Source organism: Chelonia mydas, chromosome 9 (assembly GCF_015237465.2).
Source record: "Chelonia mydas isolate rCheMyd1 chromosome 9, rCheMyd1.pri.v2, whole genome shotgun sequence".
NCBI classification, from domain to species: Eukaryota; Metazoa; Chordata; order Testudines; family Cheloniidae; genus Chelonia; species Chelonia mydas.
The window spans coordinates 34,303,075-34,323,909 of record NC_057855.1 but is presented as its reverse complement, the minus strand read 5'-3'; the positions used below and the strand labels follow the sequence as shown (position 1 = coordinate 34,323,909).

Genomic DNA, 20,835 nt, shown 5'->3' with positions numbered 1-20,835 from the left:
ATCAGTAACAGAAAGCCCACATACTTATAAACAAATATCAACTTGTGTAAACTGCCAAAAGCTGGTAGTATTTCAGAATTCATACCTAGTGACTACTATGTAACATTTCTGTCTAAGGAGATACTTAAATTACTAGTCCTAACAATATTAGCTAAAAAACCACACCTGCTGAATTTCACATTTTAAACTCAATACACTGAAATAACTCAAATTTTCTTATACCTAGGACACTTATCTAGTGTACTGAAAATCATGAAAAGGTTATAAAAGATTAGGAGAACCAAAACAAATTTCAGATCAACATGAAGATAAAAAATAACCTAGGTTTCTGCAAAAATACAATTATAAAATGACAAAAACATACTCTCCTTTGACTGGCCGTTCAGAGGACATCTGAGAAGGTGGACAGATTCCAAACTGAAGATGCCTTAAAAATGACATTTTTCTAATTGTCCTGCTCATCCTGAAAAGTCTCTAATCACTTTCAAATGAAAGTTATGTTATTACAACCTGACCTTCTCTGTGGCTAATCTGCCTAGAAATGACCTATGGTCTTGAATTTCTTTGATAGTGCAAGTGCTTGGACTTCACACCAATGGGCAGACTTAGATCTGTTTCCTATCTTGCCAAGTTGGGACTTTCTTATTTGAGCTCCCAATATTCAACAGCCCTAGTGATTTTAAATGAGAGATGTGCACAAAATGAGCAATGTTTTCAATAACAATTATTGTTATATTAAATCACTTACTCTTGATCCTTTTTCAGGAAAGCACTGGCAAACCGAACAATCTTGTCCTCCACATGGACCAATATATGAATATTTGCCCTGAAAATTAAGAGGTTATTAGTTTATATACAGTATACTTGTTATCCAATATAACACATTTTAATGAAACAAAGAACATCAAGTAACAGTTCAAGACTTCATGGAAGTAGAGATGTAGTGGCCTGCCCCCCACTAGCCAAGCCTGCCAAGCTGCTGTGAGGAGTGGCTGGACTCTTATTGGAAGAGTCCCCCATAAGGGGGGGAAACCGGATGGTGACGCGGTCAAATGACTGTGCTACGAAGCAGACGCAGAGAGGAAGGAGCCATAAAAGTCTGTAGGCGAGAACAGGAGAGCCACTATCACCCGAGGTGCACCCGCTGGGACTGAGCTAATTCCCAAAAGGCCCAGCATGAGGCAACAGTGTGGTGAGTGACCCTGTGACAAGCGGTATCAGGTGATTATTAACTAGCTATAATTGGATGTAATTAAGGAATATAAAATCTAGGCTAAATATTAGGAAGAATTTTGCTACAATAAGTGTTTAGGCCTAGACTAGTCAAAATTAAAACTTAGTCCAAGCGCTAGAAAGGTATTTAGGCAAGTCACTCCACAATACGAATTAAGCACCAATACCTTTGAGGATCTGGGCCTTAAGCACTTTTTATTTTTTAAGTGTCTGCACAAAGCAATACTGCATTACACAGAATTGGGGACAGACTGACATAATGGATCTCTTTCCTTTCTAAATTCTATAAAATTATACTGTTAGTAACAAGGAGGTGAAAGACTTTTTCCATGAAGTTGATATAATGTTGAAAACAAATATGTTTAATGGGATCCTAATATATCAGGACGCATGTATTCAATTGATTTATAATGTAATAAGTAGAACAAACATGTTCTTTTTAGTTTGTGTCCCAAAATGGTTTTTTTTTATTTAATTGCGTAACAGCACTGCCAGAAAATGAGCAGTATTAAGAAAACAACTGACTATGCCTATATAAAACGCAGATTAAGAATAAAATTTGCAAAGCTGCTTAGGTGATTTGAACACCCAGTTTCCATTAATTTTAATTAGAAATGAGTGTCCAAATGCGATAGGTGGTCTTGAAAAAAAAACAGGCCTAATATTAAAAAGGCTGATAAGAAACTATAATTTAGGTAAATGAATTCAAAAAATGACACTGTGAAATATACTGATTCAGTGACTGATCCTGATTCCATAGAAATCTGTGTAAGTTTTGCCATTGGTTTCAGTAAGAGAGAGACAACAATAGGGCTCATATTGCAGTTTTTCAAGGAGAAAATTAATCAAACTTTAGATGAGGAGGAGGAGTCAGTTTGTTTTATCTCAAATATTTTCAAAATGTCTGGTGATACTGAACTTCAGAACAAGAAGGAATTACCGACACACTCAGACTGCTTCTCTATCATGTACTAAATTTCCCATGAGAATACATATCTGTTCTGCGTTAGTCCCTTTCCTTGTTATTAAAAACTGGAATGTCAAAGGACTGCAAGGTTCTACTAACATTTCTTTATCATACTAGGAAAAGTATTTATTTAGATAACTAGTACATCATTTAACCTCATACCAAAGATGCTAATATGTCAGCAGTCACCACACAGATTAACAGAATAGCTGTTTTATAAACCTTATTAGTAGGGCTGTAAAACGATTAAAAAAATTATTGTGATTCATTGCACGATTAATCACACTGTTAAAGAATTATAGAATACCATTGATTTCAATAGTTTTGAATACTTCCTACATTTTCAAATATACTGACTTCAATTACAACACAGAATACAAACTATACAGTGCTCACTTTATATTTTTATTTCAAATATTTGCACTGTATAAAACAAAAGAGTATTTTTCAATTCACTTCATACAAGTACTGTAGTGCAATCTCTTTATGGTGAAAGTGCAATTTACAAATGTAGATTTTTTTTTGTTACATAATTGCATTCAAAAACAAAACACTGTAAAACTTTAGAGCTTACGAGTCCACTCAGTCCCACATCTTGTTCAGCCAATTGCTCAGATGAACAAGTTTGCTGGCATTTGCAGGAGATAGCTGCCCAATTCTTGTTTACAATATCACCTGAAAGTGAGAACAGGCGTTCGCATGGCACTGTTGTAGCTGGCATCATAAGATATTTATGTGCCAGATGCACTAACTATTCATATGTCCCTTCATTCTTCAACCACCATTCCAGAACATGTGTCTATGCAGATAACGGGTTCTGCTTGATAACTATCCAAAGCAGTGCAGACTGACCCATGTTCATTTTCATCATCTGAGTCAGATGCCATCAGCACAAAGTTGATTTTCTTTTTTGGTGGTTCAGTTCTGTCGTTTCGACATCGGAGTGTTATTCTTTTAAAACTTCTGAAAGCATGTTCCACACCTTGTTCCTCACAGATTTTGGAAGGCACTTCAGATTCCTAAACCGTGGGTCGAGTGATGTAGCTGTCTTTAGAAATCTCACGTTGGTACTTTCTTTGTGTTTTGTCAAATCTGCAGTGAAAGTATTCTTAAAATGAACAACATGTGCTGGCTCGTCATCCAAGGCTGCTATAACATGAAATATATGGCAGAATGTGGGTAAAACAGAACAGGAGACATACTATTTCCCCCCCCTAAGGAGTTCAGCCACAAATTTAATTAATGCATTATTTTTAACGAGCATCAGCAGCATGGAAGTATGTCCTCTGGAATGGTGGCTGAAGTATGAAGGGACATACGAATGTTTAGCATATCTGGCACGTAAATACCTTGCAATGCCCGCTAAAAAAGTGCCATGCAAATGTCTGTTCTCACTCTGAGGTGATGTAAATAAGAAGCAGGCAGCATTATCTCCTGTACATGTAAACAAACGTGTTTCTCTTAGAGACTGGCTGAACAAGAAGTAGGACTGAGTGGACTTGCAGGCTCTGAAGTTTTACATTGTTTTGTTTTTGAGTGCAGTTATGTTACCAAAAAAATCTACGTTTGTAAGTTGCATTTTCACCATAAAGAGATTGCACTACAGTACTTGTATGAAGCGAATTGAAAAATACTATTTCTTTTGTTTGCCATTTTTACAGTGCAAATATTTGTAATAAAAAAACAAGTGAGCACTGTCTACTTTGTATACTGTGTAACTGAAATCAATATATATGAAAATGTAGAAAAACATCCAAAAATATTTAACAAATTTCAATTGGTATTCTATTGTTTAACAGTGCAATATTAATTTTTTTAATTGCAATTATTAGTTTATATAATCACATGAGTTAACTGCAATTAATCGACAGCCCTACTTATTAGAAATTACCATAAACTGCCTCATAATAAAACTGTCTTAACATTGCTTCTCTAACACTAATTTATATGACCGTGTTAACTGCACAGAGATTTAGTGTCCTATTTTATGGTCATTTTCTGATAAGAATAAGCATCTTTTGCCCTCAGAAAATGACAGCTGCCTTCTGTAGTGACCAGACTCTTAGAACGTTGAGGATGCACGACACCGAGAACAAAAAAACCCAAACCAATAGTTATATACATCCCACAGGTGATACTCTTTTTTTATACAAGATACCTATTTCCAATTTTACCTCTATCATAAGTAGGATATCTGCAAATTTCCTTTATTTAAACAACTTAAACTATTAAAATGTTTTCTTTACCTTACTAACATTTTATATATATTAGAAAAATGTGACATCTTTGCAGTTATTTTTGAATCTTTTGGAGACCTGGAGCAGCAGATTTAGTAACCTGGGCTTAGATTCTGCCACTCTAACTCCAGCTGAGTAGTACCTTACTCTATAAGTAGTCCCATTGATTTCAACAATGAGTCCAAGTCTATGTGGTAGGGATTGCTGGAAGAGAAACGATGTCTTATGGCTAAATCTCTAAGCAGGGACCTGTGAGAACTGGGTTGCATCCTGGTTCTGCCACATACTTCCAATGTAATGTAGGGTAAATATTTTGGAAGTAGCCACTAATTAGGTGTTTCCCATTTTCTGGATACCCAGTGTGAGCACTCACATCCAACTGAATTAAATGGGAGGTGTGGATGCTCAGCATCTCTGGGGAGAAAAGATCAGACCATAAATGTTGAGTTGGGCACCCAAAGTTAGTGTCCTCTTTTGCAAAGTTGGGCTTTAATCTCTTTGTAGCTCAGTTGCCTATCTGTAAAATGGGGATAACAAATAGAATAATAGTACTTCTCTACCTCTCAGAGTAATTATGAAAATAGATTTACTAATATTTGAGAAACTCAGTCTACAAAGAAGAGTGCCATGGTAAAGAATAAATTAATAAATTCTTACTCAGAGAGGGGTTTGGATGATGTGCAGTAAGGCCCCAATTCTGCAAGGTACTTGAAATATATACTTAACTTTAAACACGATTAGTTCCAGTGACTTCAGTATACTTGACTATTTGTGTACACTTGAAGTTAGACACCTGCTTCAGCACCTTGCTGAACTGCAGCCTAAATAATGAATGAAGGTATATATTGGAGGATGAAGCTAAAAAGAAATATTGAGCAAGGCATGTACTGTGAACTCCATGAGGAGGAATGCTGTGACGAAAAACAGTATGAGATAATGTATGTCTACATTATAAAGCATCTGGGGCAGAATTAAGGTTGCAAAGCCTATCTTAATTCTAGCATTTACAAACTTTTGAGTGCCTCACTTTGCAGCCTTAATAGTGTTTTTTTATTTCCTATTGCATAAAAAAATCCTAATGTAGTATCTCAAATTGTTAATATTGATATCTTAATGGTAATGACTAACTGGTTTGGCAATTTTGAATTCATTCTGCTAACTTCCAAGTTAATTCCTTCAATTTTCTCTGGCTTTCAGTATCTAGATTAAATTACAATTAAAGATTTTTGTAAACTCTTCTCAAATTTGCTCTAAAATATGAATAAATAAGGATTCTATCAAAATATTATTTTATTGTCTTTGGGATAAAAAGATTAAAAACTGTTTCCTTAAACAATTTTTTTTTGTTTTTAGTACCCCAAAATGTATTAGTCACTTCAAAATATAGTGGACATGTTCCCTTCCCAGGAAGCATATTTAATGACTCCACATTTGGTTCTTGGCAGGGTCTGATGCCAAGTCCTTCAGCACTAAAAGCCTGAGATTCTTTCACTTGAGATAGAGGAATACTCTTCTAGCAAGTAGAAGTAATAAGCTTTTAACTTATGTGAACCAGCCTCTAGAAAGGGAAAAGGGTAGATACTGTGCTTGAGTGGGTTACACATACAGTCTATATTTAATAGGACAGGAAAAGAAAAGTGAGAGGAAGGACAAGAGTAGCAGGGTGGTCCCGTGATTACTCAGTAAGGCATATATATGCCTTGATAGTTTTGTGTTCTGCTCTTTTTTGGAGGGGTTACATATCCTCCCCCTTTCATGGCTTCATGCCAAAAGTGAGTTTTTAGTTGGTATTCATATGAGATGAAGTATGTGAGTTGGCAAACAAATTCAGATGGGCACTCCAAAGGTAAGGGCATTCCAAATGTAAGAAGCCTATCAAGGGCATTCCAAATGTAAGTAGCCTACCAAGGGCTTTGCGCCTCCCCCGGCCCCAGCTCCAGAGCTGCCGTGGCAGGGGAGACACACTCTCCCCCAGTTCCAGAGCTGCTGTAGTGAGAGAGGGCTGGGGGGAAGACCTCTCTCCCTGCTGAGGCCCTGGGACAGCCTGCACCCCAAATCCCTCATCCCTGGCCCCAACCCAGAGCCTGCACCCCCATCTGGAGCCCTCATCCCACCATGCCTCAGCCCTCTGCCCCAGTCCTGAGCACCCTCCCATACCCTGCACCCCCAGCTGGAGCCCTCATCTCCCCCCTGCCCCATGCTCCAACCCTCTGCCCCTGCCTTGAGCCCCCTCCCACACTCCAAACCCCTCGGCCCCACCACACATCACCTCCATATTGGTGCACGTAACAAAATTCATTCCGCACATGCATGGGAAAAATTAGAGGGAAGACTGGGGACCACTGAAGTGATTAGAAAAGGCAGGTGACATGCTCGAAGAAAAAGGTAAGAAGGATGATTTTGGTAGCAGGGTTTGGACAGATGTGGCAGGTCAGTATTAATGAGACTGGACAGCAGAAGATTACAGTAGTTATGGCATGGACAAGCAACTTGGCCACAGACCAGAAAGGAAAGGAAGGAGTTTAGAAATGTTGTGGAGGGACAAGTAATAGGATTTGGCCACAGATTGGATGTGGGGAAAGACACAGCTCTGTACTACTAAGCAGCTATATTCATCTTGGTAGGGAATGCTACCTGGTTGAAGTGTGTAGCATTGACTGATTGTCTAAAATTAGCATCCAAATCACTTACCCCATGAATTTGTTGCACTGAAAAAATTGTCATTAGCCACCTGTTAGAAAGAAAGAGCTAAATTAATTTAAAACTGCAGTACCAAACCCACTACAAAACACAAACTCTAAGGTGCCACAAGTACTCCTTTTCTTTTTGCGGATACAGACTAACACGGCTGCTACTCTGAAATCTAAAAAGTAGTATATGTTTAAATATTTAGATAGGTTTGAAATGACTATCAACTGAAAAGGAATACATGTAATGGGTTGCATGTCATCCGGTAATAGCCAATGTACTCTGTAATTTCATCAGTTTTAGGCTCACCAGTAACCCTGGCTACCTGTCCACAGGTGGCAGATAAGGAGTTTACGCCCCCCCAATCTCCAAAGTTAGAATGTGAGGAAAGCAGCCACCCCCACCGCTACTCCCCATCATGCTCAGGTGAGCAAGAAGCGGGTGAAATAGGGAGAGCCTTGCATCTACCCCCAGAATGCATCATCTAGCACAATTGAGCCCATGCAGCGGGATAAGTGAATTATACCATCAAGATATCTGGTGCAACTGACTTTCCCCCAGAAGAAGAAAGCAGCAGGGGCCAGACTGGCACTCATTAACAATTTGGTTCCTGCCCTGCTCTTGAGGCAGCATGGCTACATGCTGGGTCTTGCTGGAGCGGAATTATAAAGTTACAGCCCAGCCCTTAATGACTTGGACATGCACATATCTAAAATTTGGCGGGGGGGGGGGCAGGGAATTCTTGGCCAACAACTACAATACACAATATGGTCCTGATTCTTCAAGTCTTTATGCTTGGGAGTAACTATGCACAAGTAGTCCTGCTGAGTTCAGCTGGACCGTGTGTAAAGTTATTCACATGCATAAGGGTTTGCAGGATCAAACTAAACAAATGTACCAGTCCAGTTCATTAACTATACGTACACTCAATACAGAAAATGTATTTTAAAATATTAAAATATATATACACACCAATCTATACTCCATAAACCAAAATTGAAATAATTTACTATAATCATGTTTAATATATTTTAGCTTTCTGCCTGGTTGCATGCCGTCTTTTCAGTGTTTAAATGTCTTTGTTTTGTTTTCCAAATACCACAGATTGTATATAATCAAAAAGTTTGTGGAAAGAATTAAAGGAATAGTGACGCCAGGAAAAGACAAGCCATTGGCTGCATTAGAAACAAGTAAATAGTTAAGCAACATGAAGTTATCAGGTAATCAAACCACAGTGGCAGTGCTGGGTTTACAATGGCGCCAGTGGCCCATGCTCAGAAGGGGCCCCGGGCTGCTCCCCTTGCACTGCGTCCCCAGCTCACCACTTGCTTCTCTTGGCCTGCCCGCCAGCTGGCCGATGGCTCCTCTCCGCCCCCTGGCCCCACTCCCCTGCTCTTCTCTGACCCCTGGCCGGACACCAGTGCACCTCCGGTTCCGGGCAATCTCTGCTTCCCACCCCTTATGGGGCCCCGCCTGTCTCCCTGGAGCTGAGCACCTGGGACTGGTACAGAATCCTGGCCAGTCTCGGCCAGCTGTGGGGGCAGTGTGGGGGGCTTGGCTGGGCCTCTCCAGGCAAGTACATCTTGAGGGAGCCTGGACAGGGCAGGCCCTGGCCTGGCTGATTGCGCCACTCCTGAGGGGCCAGAGCAATTCCTCATCCCAGACCAGCCCTGGCTGCGCTGCTGGCTCAGCCCAGCAGACACAGTTGCCTCCCAGCAGGGCCGGTGAGTGTGGCCAGGAAGCAGAGCATGAGGGAGTGGGTCTCTGAGGGATCTGGGTGGAGGGGTGCTGGGCTGTGAGGGGGTGGGGAAGATCTGTGCATGTTGGGCCACAAGGGAGTGGGGTGTTCTGTGTGGAGTGCTGGGCAGTTGTGGTGGGACTGTGGGCAGGGGATGCTGGGCAGGGCTGGTGTTGTGCAGGGCGCTGTGCATCTTTTGGGGGGGTTGGGGAGGCTGGGCATAGTGGGTGCAGAGGCGCTCTGGCCATAGGCAGTCGGGGTGGGGGAGTTGGGAGGCATGGCATGGGCCTGCCACATAGGTGCCGATTGTGTGCGCGCTCTGGGGCTGGAACACCCATGGGGAAAAATTAGCGGGTGCTCCGCACCCACCAGCAGCCAAGCTTCCCCCGCCTCTTCCCCACCTCCTCCCTTGAGCACGCCGCGTTCCTGCTCCTCTCCCTCCCTCCCAGCACTTCTGCCCTGTCGAGCACCCACCGGTGGAAGCAGAAGTTGGTGCCTCGGGCCTGCCCCCAAGCAGAAGGGGCATGCTGGCAGCACAGGGCTGGGGGGGCCCACTTTGTAAACAGTGCCAGTTTGTCAATAGTGCCCTTGCACTGGGCTGGGCGGAGCGGGGCCACCCTGTGCCATACTCCATTGCCTCCATTGGGGCCCACAAATATGTTTGGCACCGGGCCTATCAAAGGTTAATCCGGCCCTGCACAGGGGTGACTATGGGCAAGATTTTGAACATGCCCAGCAGGGCAGGGCGCCGCTAACACTGCCTGCAAACTAGGGGCATTCAGCTCTTCCTTATCTCTCAAAGCATGACCATTAACGTTCCCAAAGGCTGCTATGGGTCCTCCGCCTGAAGGCGAGCTCTCCGGCGGGCACCAGGAGCTGGTCCATACAAGATACTACCTCACCCCCGCCTGTCCCCTTACACACGATGCCGTTTAGCAGCGAGGGGCACGTGAGGCCGATGAGGACACACTCCGGGCTGGATCCCAGCCAAGCCCCAGGGCAGCGGCGCCGCCCCGCTCTGTGTTATACCCACCAGGTAGGGGCGTTTAGAAGAAGCCCCGCGCTGGGCATCGGGCGGCTCTCCCGGGCCCGCGGGCAGGGCTGCTGCGGAGGGACTCCAGGCGGAGGCAGAGTCGCTGCTGTGGAAAAGACGCCAGAGATGCCCGCCAGCCTGGGCCCCCGCCCCTTCGCGCAGCTCCCGCCGCTTGGCCCGTCTGCCCCCAGCGCCGGGGTGGGGCGCCCAATCCCTGGCTGGCTCCTGGCCCGGCCCGGCCTCCCCCGCCCCGCGGCGCCTCGCAGGGCATCCACCGCCCCCTTCGCCCAGGGGCCTCGCCGGCCCCGCCCCGGCTCCTCCCGAGAGACCCCAGCCCTGGAGTGCGGGCGGAGCGGCCGCTGCTGGGCGCCGCGGGACGCGGGGTGGCCGGGCCGGGCGCGCTGGTGCTGAAATGGCCCGCGGGGGCTGCCTGGGGCTGCTGCTCTTCGCCCTGCTCAGCAGCGTGCGCTGGCCCGACGGCTTCGCCGCCGCCAAGGTGAGAGTCGGGGCGCGCGGGGGGGGGGACCTGTCCCTGCCGCAGGGCTAGTGACTTGCTATTTAGAGGCGCGAACAGCTGTGTGGGGGCTGGCGGTGATATTAAAAATAAAATTAAAAAGAAGAGACCCGGAACAAGTTTGACTGCATTAATAATCAACTCATGTCCCAAGGTTTTACAAATAATGCAATTTGTACCTATTGAGAGACTCAATACTGTTATTTCTGCAATATTTGAGTAATCAACTTTCTTCACAAGAAAGACCAAGATAAGAGCCTTAATTCTGTTTCCAGTGTGGAATTTTACCTGGGCTGAAACAATCTGGTTGGGGTACAAGACTATTTAGTTAATAATTGTAATTCTTCTTCCTTTTGTGGTATATTTGTAGTCAGGGTGGAAAAAAATCAATGATTTTTAAAAAAATTAAATAGGTTTTTTTCCTCAAAGAGCATTTTATCGAAAAAATCCGACCTAAAAATAGTTTTAATTAAGATACTTCATCATGGAATAGGGATTATAAATTCTAATTCTATAGTATGAGACCATATATTCATGTCATGTTTAAGAAAAGTTTTGTAAATGAGTTCCAATAGTTCATGGATTAGGGACCCAATTTTATGGGGTTCCAGGGACTTCTGTATCGATTATTTAGGTTAATCTTTCTATCTACCCAATGGGACTCAGGGCTTAGTCTAGAAGATACCCTCAGAGATGCTTAGTTTTGCAGTTTTCAAACTGTGGATTTGTGTTTCAGCAAAAATGTTTTTAAATAAATAATATATAGAGGTGAGAAATAAAGAAACCTCAACTCTATTGTCCCTCTGCAAATTTGTGTACAGAGAGTCAATCCCTTACCTCTCTCTAAAAGTGCAAAGTTTCAGAAAAGTTCAATGAATAGAAGAAGATTTTTGGGGGTTGAATAGATCTGGACAAGGAGCAGAAGTCTGGAGATAAATGTGAGAAGAGAGGGACATACGCTTTTTTGTTAAAATATTATGTTTGCTGTTGAAGAAAACAACCCAGAATACTTAACGTTGTAGTTTTAGTTAAATAAAACAATTTAAATGTCTGTCTGGTAATGTTCTCCTCCTAATACAGCATGGCAAGAAAGTCCTCCAAATATTAATGATTAACCTGTTGAATTGGAGATAGTTCATCTCCCAGTGACTTCATAAATATCTGCTTTAGTTACATTTGGTAAATGAAATAACCAAACAATCATTAATTTTCTGATACAGCTGTAAAACTAATCTGAAAAGTTTTCAAAATAAATCACTGTTTAAAAATGTATAGTGTGTACCTTCTAAAAATGAAACCTACATCTATCTCTGAGTTGTGAAGAATATGTATTAAGGTTATAACAACCAACAAGAATGCGCTTTTATGTAGAAAACCGTGATTAAATCAAGTCTTCCTTACTAGTGATTTAAATCAAATCCACCCTGTTAATAGATATATATCTTTCTACATGCAGGTATGTGCACATGTGCACACACACAGGAAGAACTGTTTACCATCTACATTAACCTCAGTTTGAACTTTTTACAATATACGGTATGCCTGTTTGATACATATTTTAACTCTGGTACCATCTGCAATACCCTATGCTGCAATTTTCCCTTGAGAGCAAGCTGACCAGAGGGATTTCCCATCCCCTCTGGCTGGCCATTAACCCCCACAAATGCGTCTGTTCTGACGGTGGAGCAGGAGGTAACTACTTTGTGAGTGGATGCTACTGTGTAACCCTAGGTGTGGCTCCCCAGCAACATTTCTGCTATATGTCAAATTGTAAACTGATGAAATTAGCAATTTCTGTTGAATTTCCATATTAAATTTCTTGCATTATAGTAATCAGTTTATTTTACCTTTTAAAAAATAGTCACAATTATCTTTTAGTACTTCAGTGGAGAAGTAGTAATGCTTTATAGTTGAGGTGGAATTACAAAATATTCAGCAGTCCATTCTATAAATAAAAATTTGTTGATCCTTTATTTTTCTTTGATAGATTTAAACAGTTAAAGATTCCCAGCACAAGATTGTTTAGTCATTGCTTCTATCTTAAAATATTCTGGTTATTTTATAGTTAACCCATTCTGAAGAAAGTATTTAAAATTAAATACAGTAAATGACTCTCAGGTGACTTTTTCTACGTATTCAATTATTTCTTCTCTCACAAGGAACGTGCAGACAAACTTTAACCATTTAATCAAGATCGAAGTGTTTGTTTTTAAGGTAATCAAACATACTTAATAGTTGCTTTAGTGAAGATCCAGCATCACAGTTGTATTTGCCTTTTCAATACAATACACATTTTTCTGCATACTTGTTTCAAACCTGTCATGGGTCTGTTCAGAACTCTACTAGGTTCAGTATTTCTTTGGCAGTTCAGTTGATTTCAGCTATGTTTGTGTGAGAGAAACATATAATAGATTTGTTTTTGGTTTACAGCAGAGTAATTGAGATCAGATTCCTACCCAAAGTCACCTCAATTGCTCAAAACCCGTAAGTTTTTTTTCCATTGTGTTGAAGGGGTTTGAGGGTCAAATTTTGCTCTCATACTTAGTGAAACAGTGGCAGATTAGAGTCATTTGATACACCAAAGTCAGAAATGAGTAGCAATCTGTACATTCAGTTTATGTACAGTATCTTTGGTACCAAATTATTGCCTTAAGCATATTTTATACTGTGAAATGAAATCTCATTAATTCAATGCATTTGTCCTTCAGAGATCAGTTTGTGTAGAAAATCTTTTTTTTAAGAATTTATTCTTCTCTGCAAGTGGAAACTGAAGATTCTGTTGCTTAAGATTAAGCTTGGCTGGCATAGATAACCAAGTTTCCCTATTAATTCAGTTGTGAAATCTCTACTTCCAGAAACATGCAGAATGATGGTACTTTATCTGCTCAGATAATACTAGAAAGTTAGAAGGATTGTTTATAGTACTGTAAGTTCTGTTCTTAAAGTAATGATTAGTGCACTCGCCTCTCTTAATTGTTTCACAGTTAATATGCACTTTAAAATTGCACAAGAATCTAAGCAACTCATGATCTTTGCTATATCAAAATGACGATAGTAAGTAAACTAACTAACTAAAATGTAGTATTTGTATTTGCAATAGTACGTAGGAGAACCAGTTATGGACCAAAGCCCCATAGTGCTAGATACTGTGCAACATAGAACAAAAAAGATAGGCTGTAAATTCCTTGGGGCAGGGACTAAGCAAACTATGAGTAGATTACTTTGCACACATTTCCATGCTAGACGCCTACAACGTTGTATTAAAGTCTTACATGCTTGCATAAGAAGAATAAAATCACCCCCTAGTTCCATGTGTATGCTGTCTACACTGTGGGTTACTGTGTGGGAGGATAGCAGCCTTCTTTCCTCCCTGTGCAGATAGGCTGGGAAAGGTGTGCCGTGAGTAGAAACTTTACTCAGCCCCGTAAGGTGCTTGCAGAGCAGATGCAGATGGGAAGGTAATAAACACAAGGTGAAGGGCTGATGCAAATATCTTCTCCCTGGAGCAAAGGAATGACCGGGGACTCAACTGTCATGCTTTCCATTCAGACTGTGACTAGCCTTCTTAAGACCTGTTAGCTGATCCAGTTGCTAAAGACAAACCAGTAACACTTCACACTGTGTATTCATGACATAATATAAAATAAATACAAAATTAATCCATTCATGGCAGATGCCAACAAAAGTTTTGTCAACAAAATATTCAGTATTATTAGAGTCCAGTTCTTCTAGCTCAGAAAAATCTCTGCTTAAAAGAAAGAGGGAGAGCATGTGAATCTTGTAAAAGACTGCTGTTGAAGCTTTAATTTTTAATTAAAGATAATTCAAAACAACTAAATTTATTTCCACTTTGATCCTGCACAAGAAGCCCATTGAAATTAGTACTGGCTCTAGTTCTTTAGTTTACAGCCTAGGGTCTGTAGAACAGGTCTTTTTAACATCATGTTCCTGGCCAGTTATGTGACTCTGAGCTAAATTAGTGTAGCAGGCTTATATTTCCCTTTTAGTTCATTTTTTACTACATCAGCATTGAAAAACAAATGTTTATGAGATCCTCTTCTTGTGGAATCTCCATCATTGGAGATCTTTAAGAGCAGGTTAGACAAACACCTGTCACGGATGGTCTTCTAGATAATACTTAGTCTTGCCATGAGTGGACCAGACTAAACTAGATGACCTCTCGAGGTGCCTTTCAGTCCTACATTTCTATGGTTCTTTTTGATGATGACCTGTCTTTTTTCTAAATAAACATTAATAAAGTTGATAGTATAAAATATGTCTTGAAATATGAAACAGGAAAGTTATATCAGAAGAAAAAAATTAACACAATTATGTTGTAGTTGGTCCATAAGCATACCTATACCAAAGTCTGCTAGAAATGTGATGCAGAACGGTACGCTTTGACAATGAGCCAAGATGTAGGAGGGGCAAAGTGTTGTCAAAGTTATAACACTTGCCCTTAGGCATGCTTTTGGGAATACTCAGGTATTGTGAATTATCTGCACTGATTGGCATAGTGGCCTCATTTGACATCGAGGCTGTGCATTTGAAAATGTATAACACAGTTAATCAACCAATCTATAAAAATACACTCCTGGTTAAGTGTGCTGTTGGGTTGGTTAATTCTTATATAATTCATTCCTGAGGTAAGCGGGAATGTTACCTGTTTAAGAAATTCACGATCGGCCTCTAGATGTGGTTATCTTCCAGGGGCTGGCTTGCACTGGTCTTGATTGTCTCTATAATTAGCTCTATAATTGTCACCAGTCCACCACAAACCACATAGAAAGCAACAGGTACAGTGCTAAGTGTAGCAAATGCTGATTACACCCTTGTGTAGGATGTTGAATACTGGAGTGTGAAATTACTCTTATTGGCCCAGATCCTCATGTGGTGTAAATCAATGATTACACTCAAGTCAACGTATTGAAACAGCGGAGTTATGCCGATTTACACCAGCTGACATCTGACCTATTATTGTCTCTTGGCCAAGAGAAATTAAGTAGTCTGCCTGGAAATCTGGAATTCAGAACTGTTACATCATTACAACTAATTCCTTGCTCAGAACCGATTATATTAACAGGGATATATTTTAAAAATCCTGTCTATGATGCATTTTATAATTGCAATAAGACACTCGAATGAATGAATTACTGTGCCGTGATAAAATTCATAACAGATGAATTGTCAGCATTTGACGTATAGTCTTGTTTTTACAAATACACAAGATATACGTTTAAACAAAACTGTATAGTCCAAGTTGCATCTGATTAAAGATCATTAAAATTATTACACTTGCAGAGCAAACAGTGGGTCATATTCTCCACTGCTTTGCAGCGTGGATAGTCACAAACGTACTCTGATTTTATTATGGAAGAACTACAGTGGCAACTTAGACCGAGAGGTGTCTTATCATAACATGGCTTTGACACACAATACTCTGCTGTTAATTGCAAGTACTAGAGGATATCTGGTATCTGTTTTACTGGCACCTTTTCACTCTACGATCCTCATTTAACAAAGTAATAATAGTAAACTCAGTATGTTGGCATAGATTACGTGATTCCAGAAATTAGGTGCAAAACTCAACGGCTGTTGGTTTTCTTCTTAACTGTTTAAAACCATGACAGTTCTTAAATACACTGAAAGGATTCCATTTTGCCTGATCATTTATATTATGTTTTTGTATTTTTTCAGCTTTATAGTGGTAGTTCGTTTTTTGGGGTTTTTTTTTGTTTTTTTAACCTACCAATTCTGTGATAGAGTAGGGAAGCTTCTGTCAAAACTGGCACAGAGAGGCTAACTTCCTAACTTATTTGCCATTCTTTCCCTCTGTTCAAATGAAAATTTACCAACTGTGGCCATGTGTGCTCCACTTTTACACAGAACAACATAGAGAAAGCTGACATAACAAAATCTACTGGGATTTGGAGCAGTAGGTTGCATTATATTGTTCCCTGACATCTGCATGCCAAACAGATGTCACAAAATCAACTGATCTGTGGCAAAAATTTGTAAAAGTTGTCTCTAATTTTCGGAGCCTGGCTTGAGGCTCACCCCAGACTCACCCAATATTCGTGGCCATTTAAAATAAAAAGTAGCCTGCACAACTTTGGAGCTTCAATAGCTTTCCAGAATTATTGGTAATAACAAAAATCAAAGTGTATATTGTGGGCTTGTTCTGAGAAAGCTAATATTGTTATAGTCAATGCTAAATTGTGCTAGAAACTATGTCAGAAATTACCTCACTTTGCAAGGGGATCATGCTTACATATAGTGGTCGTTCCCTGACTCCATCTACTTTCAGAAGGCCAGCACCCTTTTTCCTACATTGCATTGCCACCAGTTATGTTTTGTGGAAGGGAAGGTTTTTGACTGTTCAGTGGTATGGCATGCTATTGCATAGCCTCTTGTTTTTTCCTTATGTGTGGCCTTTAGGGACCCATTTTTAAAATGTTATTTATATAGTGTCCAAAAGCATGGTAGGAATTGTATAGACATGCAAAAAGACAGGTCCTTGAACCAGAAGACTTACAATATAAATTAATACCCCCTACGCCCACTGGACAATGGATGGGGGAGTAAGAGGATGCCATATACAAGCACAGTGTTTGAGGTGATGTTAGGCATGGCACTTGTTAGTAAAATTTTGCATTTCACCAATTGGATGATATAGTTCCTGGTTATTAGGTTGCTCTATTAAAATGTCTCCCTGTTAGGAAAGGAGTGAGGAGGTGAAGCGGCACAAAGGTTGGCAGCAGAACAAGCTAATCAAAACCTCTCCAAAGTTTTTCCACAAGACCAAATTCTCTGAGACTGTTTTGGCTAATCCAGAAAGGGGGATTTATTTGAACACTCTCTAACATAGTTCTTATTGAAGGCTACATTTGTTTAGCCTAATGGGACTTTCTGCTTTGAGTGATTTCAAGCACAAAAACCTTGGAGAAGGAACTCCCAGGGATACATGGTTACTGAACAGCCTTTGGAAACTCTACCTGCCTGACAATTTAAACACTTTGGGCCAGATTCTGATACCCTTAATTACACTGAATAGTACCTTGACCTAGGATTAAGATGCTAATTGCTATGAGTACTGGGATAAGAATCTTGCCCATTTATCTTAGCACACAAAAAGAACAATATCAGTATTGTTTTGTTTTTTGAAAGGTAATAAGTGCCTGTTGTATCTTTTGCTCTTTATGCAACAAAAACAATATGAAGAAACCATGTGGGCATAGTCAAGTCCCAAAAAAATGGTGTTTGCTAAATATAGGCAGGCATGCAAGGCCTAGCTATACTGCGGTTCGGACTGGTTTTAACCAGCTTCTACAATCTAGGATAGTAAGCACCAATATATTGCTCACAAACTATTAAACCACCCTATTCCCATACACTACTTGATAAATTGTAGGATTTTAGGTAAATTATTGTCAAATTAATCATAAACTGGTCAAAATGGGGCTATAAATCTGTATCTGGGCCAAGTATCCTCCATGCCACCCACTCCTCCATCTGTGCAGATGTTTTGGTGGAAAAAGGTGAAATTAAATGTTCTTGATTATACTGTTCCTGTTCAGACAGTTCTATGATTGACCCCCATAGGAACTGTCTGAGCAAGAACTGCAGAATAAGACCCTCAAACAGGAAAACTATTGTGAGAGGAGAATAAAAGGGTGATTTTACAGCAGCGCCCATTCACTCCCCAACAGGCAGGCTCACTCTGACCAGAAAGGCTCCACAGTGAGTTTAAATAAGAAACTTTTGTCCAACAAACACTTAAGCCATTCTGAAAGTGTCATCAACTGATGCATGAATTCACCTCCTGTTTCTGTGATAGACATGAGAGTGAGAAGAGGCACACCTATTTAGATTGTAAACTCCTTGGGCTGAGGTCTGTCTTTGTTATGTGTTTGTGCAGCTCCTAACACAATGGTGCCTTGGTCCATAACTGGCACCCCATGGTACTACTGCAGGGTACATTATCAGTAGCACCACTAATACAACGCCAGGACTATCTGCCCATTCTATCTTGCCTTGATTTTTTTTTTATTATAAAATTCCCGTCATATTAAATGCAGCAGGGTGGGCATGAGTAGGATCAGCAATATGTGAACTTCCAATATTACCAGGAAATCTATTATGAACTTTGTTAATGAGAAAAGAAACTGAAATATGTATATCACACTTAACTTCACACACATTGTCTCCTTTTAATTTGTTACTGCCTGTGTCAGGCTCAACAGGAAAATAAAAAGCACATCTCTGGGATTTGTAACAAAATTCCTCCTGCTCTGGGCTTCATTTCATTTTCCCCCCTAATAATAAAACTACATCAGAGACTATTGTCAGAGGGATCTGCTGAAAGTCTTTGCAAAGAATACACAATAGAATAAAATACACACTTGCCTGTTGGAGAGACCCTGTTGGAGCAGCTCCAACCTGCTTCCTTTTTCTGGAAGGGTGCTATTTATAAAAACCCCTTAATTTCCAGTGCTTTGCTCTTTTGATTCTGAAAAAGAGCCTGGCTGTAACCCCTCAATAGTGCCCACCTGAGCCCTTACCATAGTGAGGAGCAGGAGGTTCTAGCCTATTACTCATGGAACTCCAGCCTGGGGTCCTGAGATCAGTCAGCACCATCAGTTTCCTAAGAAGTTCCCAGACTGCTTTACCCAAAACCTCCCTCCCCCTCTGTGATTGCTCCCCCTATTGCCACAATATTGATCCAGGAAACCTGCTGTGGTAGTACTGGACAAGGAAGGTTTCGCTCCTAAACCTTAAAGAAACAGTAACTACTATTTAATTTTATGATAAATTAGGATGAATGGAAATTGAAATGGGCAAACCACTAAAAGATGAGAAGTATTAGATTTTAGCAATAAAGTAGCACAAAAGAGACAATCATATTTTTGGAGTATTTTTATACACTGCAGTTAGCTTAATTTTGTGCCTCTTTGATATTTGGTTCCAGGCATGCATCATAATAGGTAAAACATGTTTAGGAAATTCCAGAATGGGATTCTGCTTTTTAAATCAAGATAGTGTAAATTTTGGTGTTCATAATGTTCATTAAATGGGATTATGTCTTCAATTAATGTACTTGGCAAACAACTTTCTGAAGAAGTACATGTTATTCAAGCAAAGATTAAGAGAACATGGTCTTGTTCTTGGGCTAAGTGGAGTAGATGTATGGTTAATCTAACAGCTATCTAAATTTAATTTGCAATAACATGGTCGAATACTATGCTCATTTCATCTTCTGTTATACAGGAGGGTTCAAGCTAGGCACTGTAGAACCTAGCGAAATGTCCTCTTTGCATCTCTGAGATTGAAGACATGCAAATTATGTTAATCATTTTTATCAGGGTTAACTGAGACCCACGCCAGAGCTGGACGCCAAGCTTAGCAGGTGTATAGTGTGCTGTGAATTGCCCTGCTGCTACATCTCTTTGTGTGGTGTAGCTCAGTACCGCTAGGGCAGGAAGCCAGCTGGTTCATAGAGAAGAACTGGGTGTATAGAGCCATGGGCTTGCTTCTTCTGTGGCCATTTGGGGGAACGGTCCCTGAGGTCCTCCAAGTACAGCCATGGCAATTCTATCCTGTCCTTATGAGGATTGTGTAAATTGGGAAGAAGGACCATTGTGCTCTCCTCTGCCTTCACTGCACGCACACATGAACGCCAAGCAAAATCTGAGAGAAAGAGATAGGTGTTGGGTGTTCTCCAACCACACATCCTGGGCCTGATTTTGTTCCTATACTGGTGTACATCAGTAGTAGTGGAGTTGCACAGGTATAAACCCAGTTTACGTTTGAGCAAAATCAGACCCTGTATATATAAATACCTGTATAAAAGGATATCACGAGGAGGACCCGCATCAAATGTGATTTCACCTTGGGAATTGACCTTGGATTTCATTAGAGAGAAAAAATAGATTTAAACACCATATATTGTTTGAGGCAGGCAGTGTTTGTAGTGGTAGACCAACACAACTTGCAGTTCCTATTTCCTCTAGTGTCATCTTATGTAATAAGTGTCACCATAAAGCACAAATATTAATGACTGGGAAGATGGAGTGGGGTTATTAAGAGAAAAATTAGATATACCTAGCCATTAAAAGAACTTAAATTTATTTTTGCTGTGCTAATATATAGCAAATACATATTTGCTATGGTATTAATACAGACACTGCTGAAACCCGATATATGTGATCATACAACATTTTATTTGCGGTAGGAAGATTATCAGAAAAAACATAAAATCTGCATACATGCTAAAGGAACATTTTTCAGTTTATACGTAGCATCCCTAAGGCTAAGGTTTAGACATTTCCACCACTTTATTCCACATGGTTAGCTGATGACTAAGCTTTATTATATTCTCATGACTTAGATTTGTTAAAGCAATAATTATACACTAAATAGGAAAAA

General features: G+C 40.6%; 2 protein-coding genes across 9 annotated transcripts in view; one reads left to right on the top strand and one right to left on the bottom strand.

Moving 5' to 3' along the window:
- The window catches only part of COL4A4 (collagen type IV alpha 4 chain), a 133,423-nt gene extending 123,329 nt beyond the window's left edge, over window positions 1–10,094 (bottom strand). For 4 of the 6 annotated variants that reach the window (XM_043522339.1, XM_043522341.1, XM_043522340.1 and 1 more), the window contains exons 1-3: window positions 9,897–10,094; window positions 7,129–7,168; window positions 749–826 (exon numbers count right to left, since the gene is read on the bottom strand). In XM_043522339.1, coding sequence (XP_043378274.1) covers window positions 749–826; window positions 7,129–7,168; window positions 9,897–9,934 — 156 coding nt within the window. In that variant the 5' untranslated portion in view covers window positions 9,935–10,094. The remainder of the gene's footprint in view (window positions 1–748; window positions 827–7,128; window positions 7,169–9,896) is intronic. The other 2 variants (XM_043522336.1, XM_043522337.1) reach the window with 1 other exon arrangement.
- Window positions 10,095–10,220: 126 nt separating this feature from the next.
- The window catches only part of COL4A3 (collagen type IV alpha 3 chain), a 104,172-nt gene continuing 93,557 nt past the window's right edge, over window positions 10,221–20,835 (top strand). For all 3 annotated transcript variants that reach the window (XM_043522343.1, XM_043522342.1, XM_037909097.2), the window contains exon 1: window positions 10,221–10,392. In XM_043522343.1, the coding sequence (XP_043378278.1) occupies window positions 10,309–10,392 (84 nt within the window). In that variant the 5' untranslated portion in view covers window positions 10,221–10,308. The remainder of the gene's footprint in view (window positions 10,393–20,835) is intronic.